Source organism: Athene noctua, chromosome 4 (genome assembly GCF_965140245.1).
Source record: "Athene noctua chromosome 4, bAthNoc1.hap1.1, whole genome shotgun sequence".
Lineage (NCBI taxonomy): Eukaryota > Metazoa > Chordata > Aves > Strigiformes > Strigidae > Athene > Athene noctua.
The window spans coordinates 63,247,523-63,269,962 of record NC_134040.1 but is presented as its reverse complement, the minus strand read 5'-3'; the positions used below and the strand labels follow the sequence as shown (position 1 = coordinate 63,269,962).

Genomic DNA, 22,440 nt, shown 5'->3' with positions numbered 1-22,440 from the left:
AAAGTTAAGTTAGTCTTCTTAAGTTAGTCAGTTAAGCTAGTCTTCAGTTTATCACCTAACTTTCTTAGTACTACCTGTATATTAGCTGTTTAACAGTCTTTAACTTTCACATTTCAGTTTTCATACCACTACTTGAGAAGCCATCTGTACTATTGGAGACTGCTCTAGCTGCCCAAACTAATCAAATCACATCTCTTCAGTTAAAGAAAACGCTAAGAAATGGCCTCTGACTTTCTCTATTTGTTTGGTGGCATTATTTTCTTTTTTTTTTTTTTTTCTTTTTGGGGGCTTGGAGTGGGATTTCTGTCTCATGTGAACAGGGAACCTGTTTTGTACTGTATCTTAGTGATCAGTAAATTGCTATGTCCCTGGGAGAGAAAATTAGGTTGAGGCATATATTCATCTATAAAACAGCAGTGGTGACTCTGCTCCATGAAAAGACACGGGCAACAAATCTAGTGGTATTGGACAAAAGCAATTTACCGGTCTTCCAGCTGCAAGAGTACAGTTCAGATTATAAAACCACATAAATGGGACATATTTTAGATAGAGGATGTTTGGAAGATGGTTAGCAGGGAGTTTGTGTCCTGGGTCAACTCTCGGGAAACTTAACTTTTTAAATCACTTTCTAAATTATTTCAATACCAGCTATTTCCAAAACAAGGGATTATGCAATGCCATCTGTTGGCTTCGGTGAAAAATCAGATGGAAAATGTGGTTTGCTCAGTGGTGGTCCAGCAGAAAGAGATTCACAGTCACTACCACAGCTCCTGGTGGTGCAGAAAATTAACAGGAAGGTTAGCTCTGGTTGGAGACACTTTTCCTCAGCATTTTGAGAAATGAGTCATGGTATCTGGGTGGCTTGTTGTAGAGCAGTCTCAACTCTCCCCTAGGTTTCAAACAGGTGATACTTGAGATGGTCAGATTCTGTATGGTTCTTTTCATACATGCAATATTACTGCTCATTAGGTGTTTGCAAGACTTGTCCAACTTTTGCATATGTGTGGAGGTGAATTTTGAAGATCCAGAACAGCTTTCTTGGGTTTTCTTTGTAAGGGTTCTGATCTGTATCTTGCAGTTTTGGCCCACACCTGTGGGCCCGTAATTATAAGGAAGAAGAGATGTAGAAAACCTTTTATGTCATTTTCCATTAAATAGCATGCCCTTTTTGTTGGGAAGCAATTTTGCTTTCTTGCTTATTATTACACATTTGAAAACCTTGCATGGTGACACTACTACTACTACTTTATTTGCTTTAGAGTGTTTTGCATTTAGTCCATGTGAAGGTTTGAGCATGAACAATAGAAATAGTTGTGATAAATTGTCAGGCTCTTCCAAAGATTCAGAAGTTGTGGAGTTACTGCCAATGACAGATGGTTTGTCCTTGCTCATCACTTGTCTTCTTGACAGCATTTTTCTGCTCTCTGCAGAATCTCCCTTGGTGTGTAGCTGAATTCTTTAGAAAAAGAAAATTATCTTCTGCTTCATCCATGTTCTTGCTCATTGGTTCAATAGCATCTGTGTTTGACTAAGTGGAACACCTTCCTCATGAAGAAGAAGTTTGGTTTATTTTAATAGGGTGTTAGGAGAACTGCTAGAGTTTGACATGAATGTATTTCTAAAGTTACAAAGATGTTAAGAATGATCTTTTATATTGCTGTGAATTTCTATGACTGTGTGAATGGCACTGAGTACTCAATAGGCTGTGTCCTTTGCTGAAGGATTTTTGCAACTAATGAACACAATGTTTTCAAATACTTCGGTATGAACTTCTCAGTCTGAGCAGTGGTTGAGTAGGTAGAGAGTGAATTTCTTTTTCAGTTTTTCTACAATTTCATGAGATCTATTTCAGAACTGGCCTGCTAACTTGCTGCTTTGATTCTCAGTACTGGAGAATTATGTGATATGGCATTAAAAAAAACCCTGAATACTAAGAGCCTATAGATGAAAAAATGCTGAATTCAGGAAAATAATTTTCTGAAGTTGTTGGCTATATTGGCTGTCCTCTGCTTGTTCTCTGACACCAATTTAGTTGGGTACAACTGGAAGGTGTGAGTTGCTACAGGCATTACACTGCAAGGACGCAGCTCCCCAGTTCATACGGGAGTTCATCTGCTTATCTATGTTCCTGCACAGGGGAGGTACTCAGTGGTGCAGTAAAAATGGCATCTCAACAGCACAAAAAGCTTTTTTAGTATTGTTTCAAATATACACCCTTTCAGTAAATAAGAACAGTCTGAACTGCACAACAGTTGATACAGAATTAATGTTTCTGCTTCTTTTTGCGACTGCAGATATGATTCATCACACTTAAGAAAGCAAAATATATTTGGAAGCAAAGAAGCAGCCATCTTGGCTTATATCAAAGACTGTTTCAGTGTCTTAACTCCAAAGGTGGTTGTAAGCAAATGCCTGAGGAAGCAGTAAGAACAGGGTAGGCATGTATGATACTGCCTCCTAATATTCTCTCAGATAGCAGCTGTGTTTAACTTTATTCAGTATAGCTTTGTGTGTTTAGTAACCCACAGCTGAATTCTAGTACAATCTCCCCTAGAGGAAGTGTGAAAAGGGAATTTGTCAAATTATGTGCATGGTTTTCTTTGTTTTGGAAAGGGTCCGCTCTCTTCCATTTAATATCTATGTAGGATTTTGGTGTTCAGCCCTCATTATGAATGCACACTCTAGTTTTTCTTGGTTTTAGCTTAAGAGGTGAGCTGCATAAACAATATGTTCACCTGCCTTCTGTCTCGTATGGAAATTTCCAATCTGTCCCTTGCCTTTCAGGAATGCACAGCGCTGCTTCCTGTCGCAGAGCCAGCAGAACCAGCAGACGAATCTGAAACTTGCATTGTATTCAGATGCTTTGGGTCTTGAAGCTCCTGCCTCCTACACACCCCCATCAAATTGTTTTATTGTGTCTAATATACAGGATATCAGATTTCTTTTTCATACTGCCCTTATGCCTTTGCAAGCATTATTTTGTACATTCATTATTCCCTGGCACAGAACACAAGTTCATGCTAGCTCACTTGGTATGCATGCAGATTTGAGTTTCAACCAGGAAAAGATGATCACTCAGATGCCAAATAAGTGTTTTAATTTTCTGAACATTAGTCATAGAAGCCTTCCACACAACTGCATTATATGCTTCTATTGAAGATGTGTTATATGATTTCAGTTATGATCAATTTTAAGCAGAACCAGCCATGTTCTTTTGGTTTCTTTTACTTTAATCTTATTTGTTATCAACCCTTACAAGGGAAGATGCAGTGGCTTTTTTAAGTTAACAAGCCAGCAAACTCAGTAGATAGACAAGGGCATTGTGTAATGTGTAATGACTGCAGAGGCTCACTGTGTCCAAGTAATGACTGTTTTACTGACAGATAATTGGGTGTAGGTTGTGTTGCTGCTGGCTTTAGTTTGTTTGGGGGTTTTCTGGGCTGGTTTAATATAATCTTAAATTTGTAAACTTGTGCTTAATAACTGCTGATCAAGAGAATCTTCTGACTGTGAGATTATGCATATGATTAACGTTAGCGTTTGAACAAAACTTTAGGGTTGAACAACCTTTTCCTTCAAACATCAAACCTGAAGGTTTATGTAGTATTGTATTTATTTATTTTCTGTAAGACTGAACATGCCTGTGCATTAAAAAACATAAAAATAATATTTGGAAAATATTGGAAGTTATTAATGATGATGATAATAGTATAGTGTCCTTCAGTTCATACCGACATAATTTGAGTGTGCACTGCCCAACTTTAAAGTCAATCAAATGGATGATATAGGTCATACTGAGAGAAGAGAGGTTCAGAGGTGAGGGACTCAGATGCAGCAGCCCAGTCCTGCTGGACTGGACAGCTCTTTTGTGAGTCATATCAGTGGAACTAGGATTTCATCACGTAAAACTGAATGGCCCAAGGATGAAAGGATGGCATTGAAATCCCAGTCTAATGCTGAGTCCCAGTTTACATGTAAACTTGTATTACATTAAATGAAATAAAATGTTAAAAAAAAAAAAATCTAGCAACTTAGGGCATCATCAGTCATCTTTTTAAGCAACCATTGTCAATACTAAAACAAGCTTTGGGTGGATAGGCTAAGGAAAATGCCAAAACACAGTTTCTGGCAGACTGAAAGGGAAAGTGAATTCTTAAATCAGGGGCTATTCATAGCCCACCTAAAGTTAGGATATATTAGTTTGAGTGTCTCTGAGTACAAGTTCATCTCAATTTGACATAAGCTTTTTTTGAAAATGGCTTTAATAATAACTAGATTCATAAATGCATAAACTTTAATGGATAAAACATGATCTTTCTGCTGAGGAGTTTCTACTGTAACTAAAAATTGGATATATTTCACTTTATTTACAAGTTGTGAATAAATCTATCATAGGTAGCCTGAACTGTTTGAAATCATAGGAGTGACTTGTGAGCCCAGTAAGCCTCTTCCAGAGCCTGGCTTAAGTGGTCTGTGAGCTGTACATAATAAAAATAGTGACACTTAGAACCATAGTCTGTTGAAAAGCCCTTGACTAATTGAAATTTGAGGCCCTGGGCAAAGTAAATGCACAGAACCAAGTATTTATAAAGGAACTAAATTATCTGAAACCAAAGTTTTAATGGAAGATAAAGTGCATTAAAACCTGACTGGCCAAAGATTCAGGTACAAAGAAAGGATCAACCCCACTTCTACTGTGTTGTTAAAAACTGAACAGAAAAATGTGAATTTTCATTTTGTGGATTCCTTCATTCTGAAATTTCAGTTGACTGCTGTTTTGAAGCAGAGAAAGAGCTTAGGAGCCCTTTGTGGAACATAATTATCATTGGCATTCCTCTAACACCGTTGGGAGCTTTGACTCTGAGGGCATCCCTCTGGCAGGCTGCCTTTGAGCCCCAGGAACCTCAGGAGACCCTATCTTGAGTGAAGTAGTTAGGGAAGGGCAGAGATTCCTGGTGGGACATCCTGGAGCCAGAATTTAGGAGTGACAGTGTTGGCAGGAACATGACAAAACCCCAGAAAGTATGTCAGAATATGTCAGACGTTGCTTTTTAATTTTATTTTTTAAAATTTTAAATTCTGCTTGCTTTCAGAAAAAAAAGTATGTGTATCAACTAGCAGAATTGTTTCTGCTTTGGTAAGGTGTTTGGTCTTATGGAAAATTTAAATAGTATTGCGTATGTTGTAAATGGCATAAACTTTCCATGATTGGGAACTTTATATAAAGGAACAAATGCTCCCTTGAGAACTTTGTTACTTCTCTGTCCGTTTTTAACCTTTCTCTGTTCCTGGAAGTGTTTGCCTTCCAACTGATTTGATATGAGAGATCTGATTAGAACAGTCATACTCTGGTTCAAGCATGATGTCTAGGCCTGTTGTGATGCCTCCCATCACCTAGTTATTCAGTTTCTATCCTGTTCCTTGATACATGCCATGTGGATGCCTACTGTGGAGAATGCAAAAAAAATGTCAAAGCAACACGACAAAATATATTGCTGTCACCACAGAAAAAGAGTAGTGAGTCTAATTTCCACATAAAATTAAGACTCTGATTCCTACTGTTGGTAATATGGAAATTTTCCAGGAGTGCATTAGCAGCTATAGCTTTTATTTCCCCTCATTTCTTATTGGTGTTGTGAGATTTTCGAATAAGAAGTTAGTGCATATACTGCTGCTCTTGCTGCTTTCTTTTTTTCCAGTCTCTCCAGATCACAATTTCCAATATTGCCTATCATTCTAGTAAATAAGCAGTGACCCCAATTCTAATAGCCTTTGAATTAATAATGAAGGTTATCAGTATGGGGTCTTTCGCTGCTCTTAAGATTTGTGGCCAGTTAAGTTGTTCTCCTTTGGGCATGGCACAATATAAATTGCAATCATCCTTGGCAACCACTATCTGTGTTGGTGATCATTAAAAACCAATGGTCCAAGTAATAACAGCCTCGCACTAGTCATCTACTCAAACGTTAAAACACTGTAAGTTCCAAGCCTTGTTCAAATTTTTGTCTTTTTGTTGTTGGTTTTGGGTTTGGTTTTGGTTTGTTTTTTTTTTTTTTCTGGGATTCAATGCAGTTTTAAGTATCTGGTAGTTTTGAATTGTGAATCAAAATGGGCATGGAGATTATACAAATAAAATGGGATTGATTTGGTTTTAAAACTATTTCAGCATCAATGCTAATTCAATTTCATTTAGAAAAAAAAAAAAAAAAAAAAAAGAAAGGTGTCCATTCTTTTCTATAGTTTGTTTCTGGCCTCCCTCCTGTCAATAATTTCTTTCCTAGCTCATGAAAGCAGAACAAATGTAATTTTTCCCTCTTTCTTTCCACTGCAAAAGTGGATCAAACATGACTGACCACAAAAGTGTAGCGGATTCAAGAAGGGAAAGAATAAGGCTGCGTGAAAGATGAGTTAGGAAGTACAGAAGGCAGCACCTGGAATAATTTTCAGCAAAAGAAAGGAGAAGATGCATAGGAGGAGGATTAGAGGCCCTCTGTGCATGGTGCCTGGGACAGGCCGTCATTTATCATCCTCGTGACAGCCCTCTTTCTCAAGAGAACACACTTTCCTCCCCACTCTGCATTTCTGTAAACTCCAGCATTTGTGGTGTGGGCTTTTTTAGTTTGGATTTGTTTTGATTTTTTTTAATTCACAGACTTCCAGGGTAGGTGTACACTGGAAATGTCTTAAGAGTCAGGCACTATACAAATCTGACAAGAGTTACTTGATATTCATTTTCTGCCTTCCTCTTTGTTGCTCCCTCTCAACCACACTATTAAGTCAAAAATGATTTAATTTTCTCCTCAGTCAACTGAAACATATTCTCTTCTGTGATGCCGGCAATGAAATGTATTTTCCAAGTTTAATTAGCAAGACAAACAATAACACAAATGCTTCTGCTGAATTTCGCTAAAGGTTCTCTATCCTCAGTTGAATAACAAAGGTCTTTGAGAGTGTGTGCTTTGGTTTTTTGTCATTTGCAGAGAGCATCCATTTTTTTTCTGGCTTACACAAGCAAGCTGACTGATAGCTGCTTTGTTCTCTATTTCAGGTCGTGGAGACTAATTTGGTTGCATTTGACTGTCACTGGATCATTATAAATGAGGTAACTGTCAAGTGAACATTGTTGTGAACCATGAATCCTGTTTTCAGGCTTACTGACAGTGTTCATGCTGATCTTGATTTTGCCAACAGGAAGAAGTAGCTACGACAAAATTCAGGCATGCTGGGGGAGTGGATGTTGCTTAATAAAAATATAATGACACGTTCTTGGACTTCATTGTTTTGTCTTGCCTATTTTAAACAGAAGTCCTGGAATGAATAAATGGAAAATAAAAAACCCCTTTCATTGAGATTTCACATTTGACTTGAGCTGACTGTTTTGAGAGGACCTTTTTAAGGTCTTTTTTTATGTAATCTTTCACAGTGGAGTGCTTGTGTTTCATTTATATTTTAATGATTTTTATTAATAATAAAAATAGCAATAATAGAATTACATCTTTCCCTTTCCATTAAGAATTCAGTCATGATTGATACTCAAACCTATTGATATTACTGGGAGGCTTTTTTGGTGGACTTTGGGATGAGGTCATATATGAATGTCCACGAAAGGAAAAAAGAAAGTTAAACTGAGATCCTGTTTTTAAACTATGAAATAGGTTCTTCCATGAATGCTTGTCAGCTAGAATATGACAAGTCAATATGTACACTAGCTTTGCATATAAAACATTGAACAGTGTGGGTTTTTTAGATATGACAACATTCATATTTTTCTTTTGTTTTATGAAAAGCAATTTATGTCCAGAATGGCTGAATTCCCTGGGGAGATAACTCTCCCCTAACATGTAGACTGTGTGAGGGCTGTATATTCCTAGGATAAAAGTTTGATTGGAGAAGGTGCGTGTAAATTTGAGGTCTACTGTGCACTTCTGATTTCATATTTAACTACTAGATTTTTCATTAGTATAGTGTGCTAATAGATAATTTAACCCAAAGCATTTTTCATCAAGGTTATAGTAAGAATGTTGCAGTGAGATTGTACTTCGGTGTAGTCATTTAAACCAGTGGATTTTTAACCAGTTTTCCCTGGAGAAAATTATGTTTCCGAAAGTGCTTTGAAGACAACCCAGGTCCAGCAGAAATTATTGATTTGGGCTCTATATTGTTCCTGACCAGTAATGTGTGTGTTTTCCAGCACTGAATTAGGCCTCACTGGTTGAAAACCCTGCTCTAAGCTATAGATGGTCATGTGAACAACATACATGTTTTCTTTTTCCTGTCAGATTAAACTAGATTTCACTTGTAGTGAGTGGAATCTTGAAGTAGAGTGTTCATCTCTATTCTTCAACATTAACACTTATTATTTTAAAAAGACCGTTAACTAAATCTGAAGTAGTCCGCCATTAACAACTGTATCAATAGGTTAGTCAATAGTTTCTTAGACAAAACTCATATATTGGCTTGCTGTTTGTTAGACGCTACCACTGGTTTTTCATTTTGAATGCTATTTGAATTAGAAAGTTCAAAAGAAGGTTCTTGCTTTTAGCTGTGTTTCAGCTCCTCCGCTCTCAAAAAACAAAATAAAACAGTGGATCCATTCCTAGTGTACATGCTTTCTCTTTGCCTTTTATCTAGAAATAAGTGTTTCTGTGGAAAAAACTATGCTTTCTGAGTATTGTTATTTGCACATTGCAACAGATCAAATGGCAGAGCAAATGAAGTGGTTATTACTCAACTGCTTTTTCCACTCCAAAACTCTTTCTCTGAGCTGTGAGAAGCTAGGATCTAGGAGAGCTGAATGATGTACGCAGAGAAACATACGTCGTCCCTTCTTAGCTTAATAGTCTTGTATATGAAATGGATGAAAGCCACAGTTAAGTTTATTCTTACAAACTGTGCTGCAAACCACAGTCATTAGTCTCTATCTCATTCAGTCATTCCTGTTGTTGGTTTTAAAGAAGGTGAACATGTCTAATGCCATCTCAGCTTAATCTGTTTCTGGACCTAAATCCATATTCCCACTTAAGTAATTTACTTTGAAGCCCTGTTTGTTTCAAAATGCTAATAATCTCAATATTTTTTGGGCACAAAAATCAGATTAGCAATAAATAAAACTTGTAGATAATGATATGGAAAAAATCACCTTTTTCCCTATTTTTCCTTATCACTATGTTCAAATTACAACAGAAATTTAACTATTAAATAATAGTTAAATAATGAATGTTGCATACCATTACTCGTTTATTGCAACATTTTACCAGTTCAGTAATGAGATCACGTCTCTACTTTGGCAGTGCAAGATTTGGAAATGCAGTGATTTACAGGCCCCTTACTATGTGATATATAAAACAGCTATCTTCATATCCATGTCCATTCTAATGGTTGTCCGGTAGCTGTTGATGACCACAGTACTACCATATGACTGTGAAATGATCTCAGAGCTCTACCCATTTTGTGGCTTACATGAATCTTTTGTGACATCTTAGACATCTGTGTTTGTGTGCCTGTATTGACTAAATCAGACTGTCAACTGTAACACTGCTTTTCTGGCCTCCTAATTTAAAATTCTAAGATGATCTATTACAGTGAAAATGAATTGTTTTGGAAAATCTACATATGATTCAAATAATTCCCTTCATTGAGATACCAAAATAAGATGGAATTGTCTTTCCTTTTCCATCATTGTGCCAAGGGGATACAACACACTTACTGAGTATAGTAATACAAAAGGAAATACCACCTTCAGTTTTGTGATCAGGCTTTTAGTTAGGTTTGTGAGGTAACATCTGTTATTTTAATTGCTCGCTTTAAATGCTATAATGCCTGGAAAGAGTTCTTTAATTTTTATTGTCCCATTAGTTGCTATTTAATGTAATACAGCAGATTTGCTTGAAGACTGTGTATCATAATGGAAATGCATGTGTGGGAGGAGGGGGGTTGTTCCCGTAAAATGAAAAGATTCATAATTTGCTAAAGCATAATACATAGTATTAGTCCTTTGCTAATAATACAAATCTCTTCTGATCAGTGCAGTCAGCTGAGGAAACATTCTCCAAATAAATGTTCCTATTTCTTCAGGGCCTTAAAGCAGATGGTACAATTCTTTATTTAAAATTTGCAGGAGTCATAGTTTTGAATGTAGTCGTGATCAAATATGCCTTAACAAAATGTGAGAATGGATTTCTCACACTCTCTCTCCCTCTGTCTGTCTCTCCTTGCTTCTTTTCCTGTGTACAATAGTAAATATAACCTCAAAAATCCCAGGATAGTAAAATTATATTTCTTCTATGACTCTTAAATCACAAGTGTACAGTAAGCTTAAGTTCTATTTAGTGAAACTGAAGAAGGGGCATGTGTATGATTTTTCATCACTTTTCTTTCTTTTGCTCTTCTTAAATGAAATACATTTCCTTTTGGAATTTTAAATCCATGTCTGTCTCAAGCATTTTCCTTTGTTAAAACATTGAGGGTCATCTTTACTATGCCCAAGGCTGACACCAGTTTTCTATTACAATTGTTTACTCAAGGACAGCCCAAAACACTTTCCACTGCCTACAGTTACCATACAGGAGGTGAAAATATTAATGCTACTGTACAAATGATTGGTTGGATTTCATCTGCAATAATGTGCACAGTTGTGACCAGCTCTGTTAAAATTAGAATGGAACGGCTGCACAGAAAAGCTGATTTGTGTGAGAAGAGATTGAAAAGGTTGGCTTGATTAGCCTATAAAAACAAAGACTGAAAGAGGATATGCTCTCTGTTTATAAACATATACAGAGTGTGAATAAATGCATCATTGTGAAGGGCTAGAGGACAAGGTTGGCACAAGAACAAATGAGTTCAAATCATCCATTAATAAACTGAGGACAAAAGTTAGTAGAAGGTTTTTAATTACCAGAGACATCAGTCTGGAAAAACTCCTTCTTTGAGGAAAGAAAGAAAAAATCCCCAGACTCTTTTAAAGAACAGTTTATGGAAAAAGATCCAGCAGGTTTGCCCATCATAGCACAAGAGAGGACTGTGGGACCCAAAAGGTTGTATTTAAAGGCAACTTTTGGATGAACACCTGTTCTTCCTAGGAGAGTGCCAGTCCTTGGCCAATGCATTTAGCTTGTTCCATTGTGTTTCAGCCCAATGCACTCCACCATGAAGAAGAGCATAACTATGTTTTAATCTCAAGCAGCTAGATCAGGTACTAAAATCACAACCCAGTTCCAAGATTTCACATAATTCTACATTTTAATAGGGATAACTCTTTAATAGTAACATTAGAGGTTCATTTGAACCTTTACATTTTCTGGTGGTGATGGCAGGTCACGTGTGAAATGCTACCCTCTTTGGTACAGGTTGGCAACCAAGCTGCCAGCTCTTTTTTTCAAACAGGTGAGAGCCAATGGACAGGTTGACTTATCCCTGCTTTCTCTGAACTCTTGGATTTTTTTTCTCTGTGAAAGCTAAAAATTGACTTCTTGTCCTATCAATTTTCTCTTTTTCATCATCCTCCTCAGAACATAAGAAACCTAAGAGATATATAATGGAGCAAATGATTATGCAGTTCAAGATGTCATTTTGCTTGTCTTGGAGCTTCATCTAGTTATGCCTTCACTTCAGCTACTCCTCTTTGGAAAGTGCTGAGAAATTCAGCACTTCACACGTGTGCTATGTCATGGGCAATGGCAGCCCACAGGCCTCAAGGGGGTGTGTAGTGGCCACCCTTTCCTGCTCTGCCCCCTGCTCACTGATGCTGGCTTTTGGAGGAGGAAGACACACTTCCCTCTCTGAGCGTCATGAAGGATGTGATGAAGACATATCATGCACTGGAAAATAGGTCATGTTCAGTATAGGATAAATACATCTTGGCCCAAAGTTAAAATGTTTCCATAAGAAGAGGTATTGCTGCCTTTGTTTGGTGCTTCTAACAGGAGCATGTGAATAAATTCTTTCCTTCTCTATCTCTCACTGCTGGTGTGGTCTCTCTGTGGTAAATAGTAAGTCTGTGCCGAGGTTACTTATCTTAAAATAATGAGACAAAGCTGAACGGCAGTGTATTTTAGGTGTCTAGTATATAGTCTGGCTTCCCACTGGAGTCCCTGCCTGCTATGTTGAGGTCATCCTCGTCAGTTCCCTTTTCCCAATTCATCTGTAAGTAGCTATTAATTTTAACTATAATTTCTTTTCTTATTTATTTGACTACTCAGAGGAAATGTACATCTAATTTTGTCCCTCTTCCATTTGAAATAGGACAGCCTTGCCTTTATTCCAAGTTCAGACCAACAAAAGAAAGGTTTGGAACTACTTATAGAACTTCTGATTTTTCAAGGAAAAAACCCCACGTAACCTAGCCTAAATTTATACAGGTGCCAACTCAGTTCAACTTGGCCACCTTCTTCATTTTTTTTTTGACATTTGGTGCTTGTATAACAGATCATCTGCCATCCTTATATCATTATACTGTATCCTCCTTTGAAGTGCAAATGAAAATTGTTTCCTCTCATACAATAGTTGCTTTATATAGTTTTCTTAAGTCAGATCCAAAATTCAAGAATGAGGGATGATATTGGAGAGTCATTATATAAAAGGCTCATCACTCAGTCAATGCCAAGTATTTAAAAAATGACAAAGAAATATATAGCAAATGGCTAAAGTTGAATTTGGGTTTGCATGGCATTGCTTTATTGTTAACCTAAAATCTGAATTTGTGATATAATCAGTGGAATTCACAGCATTTAAAATAATAGCTATCATCAATGTATTGATGTATATACCTCCTTGGCAACCATATAAATATCTCTTTGGTGTTCAGATTCTGTCATTAGTTCCCAGGTGATGTATAAAAATACGAGGTAGTAACCTAAAAGTTAAAATGAGAACACTCTATTTAAAATGCACCAAAAAATGCCAAATACACATAAAATGAATACATTTTTGAGGCAGAAAAGAGAATAGTTTGAGCAGCTAAAAGTAGAAATCTCTTCTAAAGTATTATTTAACAATATAATATGGCCATGCAGGTATCAGTTTTTACATTACTAGAATGAGTCTAATAGTCTTGGTGTATAATGAAACCAGGCAAACATTTTTAAATACTCTTGAGAAAGAATATAGTTTAAAATCAAGATAAAAAGTTTCCTGAGCTCTCCTTTCCAATTATATTTAAAGCATTATTAAAAAAAATGACATGCATTTTGCTAAAACATTTTATTTTATTTTTTATCTTGCAGCTAGTGAGATGATACAGACTAAATGAAAAGACAGCATCTTAAACTGAGAGAAGCCATTATCTGTGGTACATTAAGAATTAATTGACCAGAAATGCAAGATATTACAGTGGACACAGCTGATGCCATGTGTTATTTTTGTTTGCAGAAAGGTCTATATTTCATAAAGAACATTAATAACAGATGAATTCAGAAACTATGACAATCTGTGAAAAAGAATAAAATACTTTTACTGTAGTCAAGAGACTAGAAGTTAAAATTTACATCTTGCATATTTTTTTCTTCCAAAATTTAGAGGAAATAAACAAATAGCAGTATGTTCACGTAAGTGGCTTCAAAATAATTAATTTAAAGAATGTTAACTGAAGCTCAAAAAACCCCTCAAAATTACTAGGAAAAATGTCTTAAGATTTAAAGAGCTGCTTTTTCAAAACGCTTGGCTTCCTTTTCACAAGGAAGGTTCTGTAATTTGAGTTCAAGTCTTATCTTTTGGTGTCTCCTAAGTTCTTGATTATAGGTATAGATCAGGAAGCTAGAGGCAAAAGTTACGATGTTACAGGCGTAGCAGTGCAGATGTGCTGTATCCTTTAAAAAAAGAAAAGCTATAAATACACAAATGACATTCAGAAATATTCAATGAACTGTGGCTGTATGCAAAGCTGCTAATAGGAGCTCTTCAAGCACCTCCCTTACTGGGGGTGTATCCCCAAATTTAAACATCTAGAAAGTTTGGGGCATCAGCCTCTGAAATTAAGGCAGATTAGGGACAAGAAACAGTCTAGGTAAAAAAATGAACATTTAAAAAAATTATTTCTCCTGCTTTCCAGAAATATCCAGACACAGAATTGCCTTGAAATTTACCAGCTAACCCTGTTTGAGTCATCAGAAAAAGCCTACATTTAACTAAAGTTCAAGTTCTTATATGAAGGTTGGAGTCAGTTGCTGTTGCTTGTGAGCCCATTCTCTTCTCACTCCATGTTCCCCAAGGGCCTCATCATTCACTGGTGTAAAACCTCATGTTCCCAAACTGCAAGAATTTATACCATGTAAAGAACTGTTTTGCTGATTTCCCTAACCTTCCTTAAAGTTAATATTTAACTTAATATTTCACATATTGATGTATTTACTAGTTATTTTTCCTTTAAAGTGTGTGTCTGTAGAGCTAAGTGTTCAGCTGTAAGCTTTAATAGGTACCATGTGGAGTAAAATGTTGGTTTTAAATTAGGTCTTGCTATAAATAAGCACATACACACCTACAATGCTCTAATGCATATTCCTTGCCCTTTTGGTAAATGATGTCTGCTAACTTGTACATTGTTTATAGATTCCTGATATTCTGTTTCCAGGAAATGAACACTTAAGGCCTGAATAATTGTCTGTACCTCCACAGCTCCTAAGTAATGCTACACTTAGAAATACATCATGGTATGACTTCCTACTGATTTTCATATTATCTGCCAACTATACTATGAAACACTTTTAAGTAAAAGATCAAAGGTAAAAGGAGAGGGAGAGAAAAGCCAAAATGAAACTACTAAGCCCAGTTCCATCTACAAAGATTCAGTGAGTTTTGGGCACAGTACATTTTAAACTTTAGCAGTTATTGTAAGGGTGGTATTTCTGTTGTTTTAAAGAGCATGCATATGTTCTTTTTGAGGCCATGGCAGAGCTTGACAATAGCCATGTAGCAATCGCACACCTCTTGGCCTTATCAGTTTATTTTTAGTTAATAATCTGGTGGTAACATTTCTGTATTTTAACTTTCATGCATATTCTCTCCCTTGCCTTATCTTCCAGGAAATAAATGATGTGGATGTTCAGGAGCTGGTGAGAAGGTCAATTGGAAGATTAACAATTATTCGACAGACATTTCCAGTCCCCCAAAACATAAGTCAGCGCTGTTTCCGTGGCAACCACAGAATATCTTCATCACTGTGTGATCCGAAGGACCCTTTCTCCCAAAGCATGGAGGTAGTTCATATACCAGTCTATTTCCACCTAGGAACTGTCTTTTTAGATAAGTTCAAGATTTTTTCCCCAGGGACTTAGTGTAATTTAATGTTTATTTTTCATGTTCTCTCTGACATGTAGTTTAATGGCTCATAGCATGACAAGAAAATACTTGGGCAAGGAGTGAGTGTGACTGGTGGACAAGACAAACTCGCCCACTTCACAGCAATTGAGAAAAAAGTCCAAAAAAGCCACCTGATCTCCAGGCAGTGGGGTAGTTGTTGCCCTGCTAAATTTGATTTTTTGTCATCTCACTGAGAAGAGTTTCCTCCCCATAGCCAATGTCTCCTCAGTTGCTTCTCTAAGCCTCAGATGTGCTGTCAGTAGCAAAGCCTTCTTGGGGAGCACCTGTGTCATTTGTTTCAAGTGTTTCGGTGTACGCACCTAAATCTATGCCTATGTTCCAAAGAGGCCTTATTTTCGGGCTTGTTAATTACAAATCACAATTAACTATAAGATCCTTCCTACCACATGAAGTCAGTGACAGGATCATGGTCACTGTCCTCCTAACTTCACACAACTTTTCCAAGAGCAAGTCCTCTATCTCTCTCATATATCCCGTTAGACTTTGTCACGACAAAGCTATGGCAAATCAGGAGTGTGAAATTGGCTTAAAATGTCAATTTTACTTTTGGCGTTTTTGCATAGTCATTTACAAAGTTGTGGAAATGTGACTGCATTGGCAACAGTTCAGGAGCAGCATATCTGACTTAGCAGCAAAGAGCATTCATCTTGTGATGCTGAAAGAAAGGAGAGAAAACAATGGGAGAGAAATACTGAGGTGTTGCAGAGTGTCCTTACTTAAAATGGAAATATATAAAGGGAAAAGGTGGAGTGTGTCTGGTCTTGTCCTGTTTCAGGTTAGCTGTAAGAGCCTTTGCCTCACTGATTGTTCACAAAGCAGCCAGTAAGGAACTACTGATGATGTGAAAAACTATGGCCATAACACACTGCACAGTGATCCTGTTAGAGCTCTCAAGATAAGCAGAGCTGTGTAAGGTCAATAGCTTCATAGGATATCTCTAGAGGCTGTTTAGGAACTATGAAAATTCTCTAGGTTGCACTGTTCTGTTATGACAGCATGGTCCTGGGGGGAGCTTTGGTAATCTATGGATAATGCATAAAACTGAGGGTGTAATTACATGCAGCAGCTAGAGATTGCAGAGAACAGTTTTCGTGAACAAAATTATTAACTACAGCAAGGCAGAAAACAATAATCATGTATTGATGGGAGGCTTCACGTTTTGATATATTTTTCTTTTCAACTTCACTTTCACTTCATTTTCACTTCAACAGTGAATTGACTCTAGGAAAGAAAAGTTCTAGAAATCAAAATTTATTCTCTACAAATTGGCAAATTCCATTTAATGTGTTAGATTGGACCTTATACCTTAACCTGTCCTTCTTGATTAACCTATAGCTTGGAGAGATGTAATATTCCTATTGAAAACTTCCATAAAGTTTTGATTCAAAGGAATGATGGAAGATTGACTAGTTTAACTGTTCTGCATAGTTGAGTTGCTTTTTTCGTGCTTTTCCTGAGATGGATGCACTTCATTAGTAGCTGAGTGAGACAACACTAAAATCTGAAAGGAAGAAAAACTCTGACACAGTTTCCCCTGGTGTCTTCGTACAATGCACAGACCCTTGAGTAGCTGCGGGGTTTGTTCACCGCTTCTTTGTTCTCCCCAACAATATTATAAATTAACTTCTATTCCAGCAGGGAATCAGAACAGTTTATAAATTGAAATTTCTAATGCTTTTTTTTAATGCCATTGAAGTGTGACTAATCAGAAACATTCTCTGGAAATTATAAGGGTGGATTTCTTGATTTATTTTTTATGAATTACTCCCCCTAAAGTCTATATGAATAATTAATTTTTTTCAACATCTTCATTAAAACACTGAAAATTATTTTGGTGAAGATCTCTCATTGTGTCTCTAGGAATGTCCTAGTCAAAACAACAATTTCTATAAATTTGTATAATTGTGGAGTCAAGAAGTTAAAACTGGATTCACAGAAGTATTTGGTACTGTAACACTTTTGTCTAAAACCCATGTGCAATAGTCTAGGTATACATAAAATAAATACCGCTAATCCAGATTAATCACTCATACTTAATCTGATTGCTAAATACCTTTATTCTACGTTCTGAAACAAAAATCACATCTGAATTGTGAATTGCATCAACAGGAGGTTATGCAGTTAGATACTATTTTGTAATGCAAGTGTCCAGCCATTAATCTAAGAGACTTGGAATAAATAAAGGATCAGTAATGGATGCCAGGCAATGCGTTAAATGTCCTCAGTAAATCTACATGGGAAATGAATAAAAGTGTAAAGTGACTTCAAATTACAGCCCCACCCTGTGCTTTGGGACAGTTACTAATGAAGCATACTTCTGGTAGTGACAGGGAAGGGTGATTTTGAGAAGCAGAAATTAATCGTCGTGTCTATATCTTTGCATTATCAATGATAGATTGCTCTAAATGTTAAGCTGAACTATTAGTGAAGTAATAGCAATGCTTAATAATTGCTGAGATCAGTACTTGTGAGCCTTGTTAATACTTGATGAAGGCCCAGCTATATTACTCTTAGATTAGTGAGTGCATCCTTCCTCATGACCTGTAACAATAGTCTTCAATTCCCATGATATTAGGTTATGGAAGCTACCTTGAAAGCAATGTCATTTTGTTGGGAAATGATGTCGTGGCATCTGTAGCTCTTCATGTAGCAATTTAGTCTCATTAGTGACCTTATTGTCTCTGCTCTCTAGGGGGTTTTTATTTTCCTTTGGCGAAGGCTTGTGTAAAATAAACTTGCCTGACAGCATAGTAATAATTCCTTCTCTCCCCCTCAAACTAATGTCCCTGTGGTGCTGACTTCTTTGGGGAAATATGGTTTTAGCTGAAATGCTTTGAATTCTTTGTAGGTTTACAATACACAGACAAATAATCCAATTTATTTTAAAAATGCTTGATTAATCTGAACGCAGATCCTCAATCCGTGCTTTTAATCCTGTCATGCACAGTGATGCCTGGCCTGTGCATCTGCGGAAAGTAAATTAGTTCCTGGGTGAATACTGAAACGGAAATATTCACAGCCACTGGAGTCATGGGAAAAGCTTTGGTGAGAATAAAGAAGTGCCTTCCAGAAAGAGGGAGTGTGAAGGATTATTGCCATTTAAAGAGAAAGGGAAATAAGGATTAGAAGTTCGGTGTGTTTGCGGAACTAACAATGTAGAGTTGCAAAGGCAGTAGAGGATCCAGGGAGTTTATCAGGAAGGAAAGCAGAGACCATTAGATCTCCTTCAATAAAATGTGGAAGGCAAAATGCCCCGGGGAATTCTGGCAAGGTAAGGAGAAAGACAACCTCTTTCCTGGATGCTAGGCAGCAAAGAAGTCTGTCGCAAAACCTTTCTGTGAGAACTGCGCAGAGCAGATGGCAGATGACATGGGCAAAGCCAGCATAGAGATGGAATTTGCATAGAAAATAAAAACATAAAAAATAGGTTATATGGAAAGGAGTAATTAGACAGGAAGAGGGGCTATTCTTTTTTCTTTTTCTTTTTCTTTTTTTTTTCTATAAGATGATATGCGGATTTGCCAGTCAGTGTCTCAGATCTTCAGCATTATTATGGTTCCTTGGCATATACCTCCTCCCATTAGCTGCAGGACTTTCCCAGTCTTTGGATATTTTTAAGAGGCAGAGTAGGGACATTCTCCACAAAGTTGGCATGCTTTCCTATTGTAAACTTACTTCTTTTTTTAAGGTTTTGAGCAGACCATCTGTATGGAGAAAACTTTACACAGAGCAATCGACATACTCCACAAATCTAGGAAATGTCTTTTGGCTTGTCTGTGACTGATAAAGAAAAAACCCAGCAACCTTGCCTCAGTTAGCAAGTTGCTGCTGGCTAATTTGTTTTTGGGCACTGGGAATGCTCTACAGCCCTCTTCATAGTGCAGCTGAGGAAACTTGAGTTTCCCTTAGTAACTTCAGGCCCCATGACATCAAATGACAAATAGGTTATCTAAAAATAATATTCCCAAAGGTCCTTCTCATTTCTGAACATCATTTCTCTTCCCGAGAATCCCTGTTCAGGAGAGCTGAGGTTTCTCTTTATGATACTGTTAGTATCATAAAGTTAGTATCATAAATAAATGTTCCTGCCATTTGAGGACTGAAATGACTGAAATAAAGCTACATTGTAAATTACTTGTTTCATAAGTGTTCAGGAATTTCGAGCTTCTGTTCTTTTACATTGAATTGTATCTTTCACATCTGACTTTGTACTGTGTGCATTTAAATTACGTATATAGAAATCGTACACGGGTAAGTGGAACTGGCACACAAGTAATTTCTTTTCTTGAGTTCAACTGTTCTCTCTTTGATGCCAAACTTCGTCACACCGTATGCATGTAACTGTGCTCACCATGAAACATACACACACTTAGTAAGAGTTTCATCCTGCAAGGAATTAACAGCCATTGCCAAGTACTCTGACAGGAAAAACTATAAATTGCAGAATAGACATGCAACTGCACATTGATATAGAGTTCATCAGGTCATATTTAATTCCAGAAATTGCCTCAATCAGAATTTACTGAAAAAATCATGAACAAAAAACACAATAAAATGGTTTACTTTAAATTTTCAGAGTTTCTGGTTTTCAAAAGAACAAAACAATCTTGAAGATAATTTGATGGTGTCCAGATATCTGGTAACTGAAAACTTGAAAGTTTCAGGCAACTGGTTAAAAATAAAAGAAAGTCTGTTTATGTTCACAAGTTGAGCTTTAAATCCTGCAAGTGGAGCTGTGCCAGTGATTGTGTTGCCTGTACTTCATGTGTGTAGTTTGATGCTACAAATCATTTTTAGTGTGACAGTCCATAGCTGCAGTTTTTACCAGAGCCAAAAATATCAATTTTTGACTGTTACAAGTTTCTTCTTAATAACAAATACATTGTTAAATTGCAAGAGGATTATGGGTGAGGCAAAACAAATGATAAATTCTGGCTGCTGGCAGGACACCACAAATAATGATGCTAATACTCCCCTTTTAATGTCTTTGCAGATTTCAAACCTGTATATATACGACACTGTTCTCCTGTTGGCAAATGCCTTTCATAAGAAGCTGGAGGACAGGAAGTGGCACAGCATGGCCAGCCTCACCTGCATCAGGAAAAACTCTAAACCCTGGCAAGGAGGACGATCTATGTTGGAAACCATCAAGAAGGTACCTTTTCCCTCTATTTCCTCATCTTTGGTTTCTGTAATGCTTACATGAGGCAGTATTTCCTTCACAGGTGTGTACTATTCTTGCCAGTACCAGCAGTGTCTTTTCAAAGCAATAGTTTCAATATATGTACAGTTTCTGAATGAAAACAGTCTTTAACTGGTTTGGGGTTTTTTGCATGTCATAATGAGCATATTTGTAAGTCAATGAGTTTGTTTACCAAAGATACCATACGAGTAGAATTTTCGAGCATGAATTACATCCTACTGAAAAAGTGTCACAGGTTAGGAGGTAAAGCAGATGAATTTACCATTTGATTTGTAAAACAAAAAAAAAAGGTTGCAGAATTACACTTGGGTAGTGTTCTGTGGAATTTGCTGTTGCACTGCTATTGACATTAATATAGTGAAATAATAGAAACAAGGAGGAAAACTCTAACTCATCTAGTCTATATCCTGCCATTGCAGAACTGTTCCCTATAATAGTCTCTGCAGTGCTTTATCCAATATTAAACTCTCGCTGCTTCCCTGTGATTATTATTTCATACCTTAATCATTCTCATGCCCAAGATGCTTTTCCTGTTCTTCAGTCTTTAAAGATATTTTTTCTTAGTTATTCCATTTCTTCATGATGTTTACAGCTTCCACATACTTAGAGACAATTATCACAACCTTCTGGGTCAGTATTTAGTCAAAATATGCATAGGTTGGTAGTTTACCCTTCCTGTAAGTTATTCAGTTCAGTCTCCTTATGTTATTGATGTCTTTCATAAAACTGTCTTCTCATTTGTCTGCATGTACTTCCTAGTAATGTATACTTACATTTAAAGTGCTGGCAGTGTCTACAATGTAAATACAAAAAAACCCAGGCCAGATTAAAAAAAAAAAAAAAAAAAGTAGAACTTTATTTATGACTTTCATTAGAAGGACATAAAAAATAATTTAAAATATAATGTTGTTTCAAGGAATTACTGTTCTGCGTTAGGTATTTAACTACACCAGTAATTATTATGATCATGCAAGCAAAATGTAAGGCTCCTTTGAACACTACTTACTTTTTCCCCAGTCCCAGGTCAATCTTCATTAGCTCCAAAATATAACAGCCCAAGGCTTTTTTTTGGTGGCTGTCCCCAGTTGCCACTCTAATAGTTTGAAGTCATGAAACGGCAAGGATAACCCAGGACACATTTCTTATTTCAGGAGCAGGATATGGCTTTAAGGGACTCTAAACTGTATTGCTGTTAACCTATCAGAGCAATTTCAAAATGACATTTGGCAGGCCCATGTACTTTAAGCTATGTTTCAGGCAAGGCTGGTTCTGGAACTTTTCTTTTCAACTTGCATTTTGTAAATACTAGTGCACACTTTTCCATTAATACACTAACAGCTATTTCTATTTACTCAAATCCAAATAGGATGCCTGAGACAGAAAAGTCAAAATTCCCATTTCCACTTTAGAATTAGAATTTACTATCTGAGCTGGAGTTTCGGGCAAAGTCTAGTAGCCCTGCTAACATCTCTAAATTTAGTACTTCGCCATGGAAAGGGCTGCTGAATTTTTGCATTATTACCATTTGCTTGCTTGTGTTGTTTGTGGATGGGAGACTGATCCTGTTCTACATAAATATCTTTTATGTTGTTTCTTACTACCATCTTTTTGCATCTCAGAGTTTATTCCATTCTTTGCCACATAACCCTAGCTATCCAGTTTACCTTTTTTTCAATTCACACCTCCTAAAATAATGCGATTAATAAAAGAAACCCATGTGACCTTTCAGAGAAGAGCTGCACTGTGCTGAAGATAAGTTTATTTAGCTCTTAACCCGGAAACAGGAAGAGAAATGGTCTGGAGAAATACAAAAGCATTCAAGAAGGCAGGAGCAAGTGGAAATCCCAGGGTTGCGGTTAGCTTGCTAAAAAATGGATCAAATGCCAAGGAAATTTCTGATGTGCAGCTAACCATGCTTGCATCCT

General features: G+C 36.8%; 1 protein-coding gene across 3 annotated transcripts in view; it reads left to right on the top strand.

Annotated features, from left to right (window-relative positions):
- Positions 1–22,440, top strand: part of GRID2 (glutamate ionotropic receptor delta type subunit 2) — a 748,418-nt gene that overhangs the window by 503,287 nt on the left and 222,691 nt on the right. For all 3 annotated transcript variants that reach the window (XM_074904010.1, XM_074904009.1, XM_074904011.1), the window contains 3 exons: positions 7,049–7,102; positions 15,015–15,188; positions 20,306–20,467. In XM_074904010.1, coding sequence (XP_074760111.1) covers positions 7,049–7,102; positions 15,015–15,188; positions 20,306–20,467 — 390 coding nt within the window. The remainder of the gene's footprint in view (positions 1–7,048; positions 7,103–15,014; positions 15,189–20,305; positions 20,468–22,440) is intronic.